The sequence below is a fragment of the Triticum urartu genome, unplaced genomic scaffold (genome assembly GCF_003073215.2).
Source record: "Triticum urartu cultivar G1812 unplaced genomic scaffold, Tu2.1 TuUngrouped_contig_4723, whole genome shotgun sequence".
NCBI classification, from domain to species: domain Eukaryota; kingdom Viridiplantae; phylum Streptophyta; class Magnoliopsida; order Poales; family Poaceae; genus Triticum; species Triticum urartu.
The window spans coordinates 10,400-14,787 of record NW_024115336.1 but is presented as its reverse complement, the minus strand read 5'-3'; the positions used below and the strand labels follow the sequence as shown (position 1 = coordinate 14,787).

The window sequence follows — 4,388 nt, the reverse complement described above, 5'->3', positions numbered from 1 at the left end:
GGCAGCCCCCCCACCACCAGTTGGGCGATTTTTCCGGCATTTCCGGTCGCGGAGGGGCAGTGTTGCTGCAGGTACGCGCCCACCGCGCCTGCAAGGTGTTCGGCGATTTGCCTGCCTCGACAATGGACTCGGACCACGAGGAAGCGTTCGCCGCGCTGCTGTAGGAGGAAGCCGAGGCCGACGTCCAGGAAGAGGAACATCTCATGGTCCTCGCCGCCCTTGCCGGCCTGCTGGCGAGCAATGAAAAGCCGCGACGAGGTGGGCGGATGAAAGCAAAGAATCGGTATCGATTGGAAGGCTACTGCATGGCGACAAACATTTCGGCGTCGTTATCGGATGAGCCGAAAGCTTTTCCTCAGGATTGTGAATTTCATCTGGGAGTTCGACAGCTACTTCAGGTGCAAGAAGGATTGCATTGACAAACTTGGATTCACCTCAATCCAGAAGTGCACGACAACGATGAGGGTGCTTGCATACGTAGCTCCTGGTGATTCACTCGACGATTATGGGTGCATGGCTGAGTCTACCACCATTGAGTGTTTCTACAAGTTCTGACGGGCAGTGGTGGCAGTGTTTGGACCGTAATACTTGCGAACACCCAATCCGAAAGACACTGCTCGGATCCTAGCACAGAATGCAGCAAGAGGATTTTCTGGGATGCTTGGAAGCATCGACTGCATGCATTGGAAATGGAAGAAGTGCCCATTTGCTTGGCAGGGGATGTACAAAGGCGCCAAAGGCTGTTGCAGTGCGGTACTTGAGGCGGTGGCCACACATGACCTCTGGATTTGGCACTCCTTCTTTGGTATGCCAGGAACTCACAATGACATCAACGTGCTGCAGTGCTCCCCTGTCTTTGCCAAGCTTGTTGATGGTCATTCTCCTTCGATGAACTTCGAGGTCAATGTGCGGCACTACAACAAGGGGTACTACCTGGCTGATGGCATCTATCCGAGATGGTCTACATTTGTGAAGATTATCTTAAACGTTGTGTTAGGAGGCAAGAAGTCCCACTTTACCAAGGTGCAGGAGGCTTGCAGGAAGGTTGTTGAGCGGGCATTTGGTGTGCTCCAATCTCGATTTGCTGTTGTTCGGTACCCTACTCAGACCTGGTCGAAAGATCAATTGTGGGAGATCATGACTTGCTGTGTCATCTTGCACGACATGATCATCGAGAGCAAGCAGGAAGAGCCAGTGTTTGACACTGAACCATACTACAGGTAGGGTCCTCTAACCGAAGTTGATCACCAGCTACCGGCAACCTGGATTGCCTACCTCAGTATGCGTTAGGAGATCTGAGACCCACAGGTGCATCAGCAACTGCAGCAGGATCTGGTGGAGCACCTATGGAGGATCAAGGGCGACGCCTAGCTCGACGTGTGATGACATATGGGTTTTTATTTGTTGAACTATATATGATTTGTATTGAACTATTTGTTGTTGCACTATTTTGTTGAATTATTTAATTTTCTGTGATGAACTATGGGATAAAAAAATTATTTATGATGAAAATTCAACGCCGAACCACGCCGAATATGGGCCGTTTCTCGCTGATATCGAGCCATTTTTTTATTTATCTGGGCTGAAAAGCGGCAGCGGCCGATATCGCCGCCTGGGGGCGATCTGATGACGACAAATGGATGCCCAACCGTCCCCGGCGTCGATTATATCGCCGGCTCGCTCCCAGATGGCAATTTTTATTCCTCCTGGGAGGTTAACGGTTGGAGATGCTCTTACTCCGGAGACTGGAGACAGGGATGGATCAGGGTCAGAATGTCTGACTCGCAACAACCCCCTGTTGATTGCCACTGACAACCATGTTTTTGTTGTTTCGCTGGCGCCATATCTTCCGCAATCGAATATTTAAAGTGCAAGGAGACAGGCCGGGCCCAATATCTGCACTTGATTTGCTCACTGATCGATCAGTACAGTAGCCAATGAGAATCCCTTCTCTGTGCCAACGTGCTATTATTGGCAACAAGTCGTCGATCGAGAAGAGAAACGAAACAAAAGGAGAACTATTTGAGAGAGACCGGAGCCAGGGTAGGTACACCGCGGTCAGAAGCTTCCCTTTTCTGACGATGGATCATGCTATGCGCTAGCAAACGTTAGTAGCAGATGTCTCTTCAGCGAGTACAGAAGTACAGATAAACCGGCGGCCACCCAACGGCTGCGTTGCAGATCGAGGAGAATTAGCAAGTTCGGTTGAAATGACAACACACCTCGCAGTCGCCCAAGCCCAACCATGCGGTGTGCACGCCCGGAACTTCATATGATTGACGACTAGAGGTGTGCACGAATATTATGAACGCGCCGTTTCCAAGCGCAATACTCCATCGAGAATTCGAGATACACCTCCCCATTGTCTCTGTTCGTCGGTCCCATTTCCTTAGCAGCCAGCAGTGGCCTTGACTCTGACCTTGCTCCCATCTCCATTTTCATCACAAGCTAACTCATCCCGACGCAAGTGATACACTATATGTTTAATAAACTCTCTGCCTTGCCTCGTGTGTCCATTTGCATATGCATGCAATGACGACATGCATAACTTAATTAGATCCATGCCTGCGTCCGTGATGCCCTATATAAAGGACTGCATATGCCTCACTACTCACTCATCCATCACAGCTTAGCAGCAATCACCAGTGCCTTAGACACTCTCGATCAGCAAACTCTAGCTCATCAGCCCTAGCTAAGCTTGTTACATTTGTTGCCTAGCAAGCAATGGAGTACGCAAAAACCATAGCTGGCCTGTTCGCCATGCTGCTCCTTGGTCCGGCTCTGGCCACCGACTCTGACCCTCTCCAGGACTTTTGTGTCGCTGACCTGGACGGCAAGGCGGTCTCGGTGAACGGGCACCCATGCAAGCCCATGTCGGAGGCCGGCGACGACTTCCTCTTCTCGTCCAAGCTGGCCAAGGCCGGCAACACGTCCACCCCAAACGGCTCGGCCGTGACGGAGCTTGACGTGGTTGAGTGGCCCGGTACCAACACGCTGGGCGTGTCGATGAACCGTGTGGACTTCGCGCCGGGGGGCACCAACCCGCCACACATCCATCCCCGTGCCACCGAGATCGGCATCGTGATGAAAGGTGAGCTCCTTGTTGGAGTCCTTGGCAGCCTTGACTCGGGGAACAAGCTCTACTCTAGGATGGTGCGCGCTGGGGAGACGTTCCTCATCCCGCGCGGCCTCATGCACTTCCAGTTCAACGTCGGTAAGACCGATGCTTCCATGGTCGTCTCCTTCAACAGCCAAAACCCCGGCATCGTCTTTGTGCCGCTCACGCTTTTCGGCTCCAACCCGCCCATCCCAACGCCGGTGCTCACCAAGGCGCTCCGGGTGGAGGCCGGGGTCGTGGAACTTCTCAAGTCCAAGTTCTCCGCTGGGTTTTAATTCCTGGGAGCCTTCCCTGAAATGATCAAAATATAATTCAATGTATATGTTTGCTAGCAAAATTTAATAATTCTCAGCAGAAGACGTGCATTCAAGCTTCTGGTTAATCTCACATGCACTTCTAATAATATTGAATAAGTTAGCCTCATGGTTTAGCCTTCAGATCCAGTATGGGGAATTGTATGTACTACTTTTTATTGTCGTCTTTGTTCTTTTCATTGAATGGAATATATGATTAGCGTTTTCGTATATTTGTCCCATTACCTTCATAAGTCAAACATGTTCTAAAGTTTACGTCATGATGGCATGGTGAGCAATCTCGAAATCATTCAGAAAATATGCTCTCAAAATTACGTGAATACATTGTGACAATGCAAAATGTTCCATGTATTGTAGCAATCTCAAGAATGTGCAAAAAACATGAGTGGTTTTTCTACCATGCACAGAATATCCTGTACATGGATCCACTGTCCGTTGTTGCTTTAAGATTTATGCTATTTTTTTGTTGTACTAAAAAATTATCTTGTTTCATTCATTTTTTTTCCTTGTTGCGAAGTGTATCATCATATTTCGGTCAAGTGGCTCGCCACTTAGTTATATGGTGGACCTCCATGCTCACCCACAAAGGGGGGATTGTGCTGTTCAAGGCGGTTCTCTCGACCATGACTATTTATGACATGCTTTCTCTATATGGATCTGCTGCAATTGGTTTTCTAATGTCTAGAGCATTTCTTTTGCGTGGATCTGAAGAAGCCAAGGGCAGTCATCCCCGTGGTCAGTGGCGGAGCTACGTTGGGGCTAACCCGTGCTCTGGCCCGCCCTGCCTAGCTGAAACACTGCCTAAATAGCTTGCCAAGTGGCCTGACCCATCTCTTTTCTATGCTTTCTTCTTCAGGCTGGCCCTCCCAAGGAATCCACTGTAGCTCCGCCAGTGCCCGTGGTCTAGGAGCAAGTGTGTCGACTGACAGAGTTTGGCGGGTCAGTATACACAATCT

The 4,388-nt window shown here is 50.0% G+C and overlaps 1 protein-coding gene across 1 annotated transcript; it reads left to right on the top strand.

The window, feature by feature from the left end:
* The first annotated feature begins 2,596 nt into the window (after nt 1-2,596).
* On the top strand, nt 2,597-3,642 carry LOC125528226 (oxalate oxidase 1-like). Its single transcript, XM_048692723.1, has one exon. It carries the CDS (start codon nt 2,725-2,727, stop codon nt 3,391-3,393), a length of 669 nt encoding a protein of 222 aa, XP_048548680.1. The 5' UTR covers nt 2,597-2,724; the 3' UTR covers nt 3,394-3,642.
* Nucleotides 3,643-4,388: the final 746 nt, after the last annotated feature.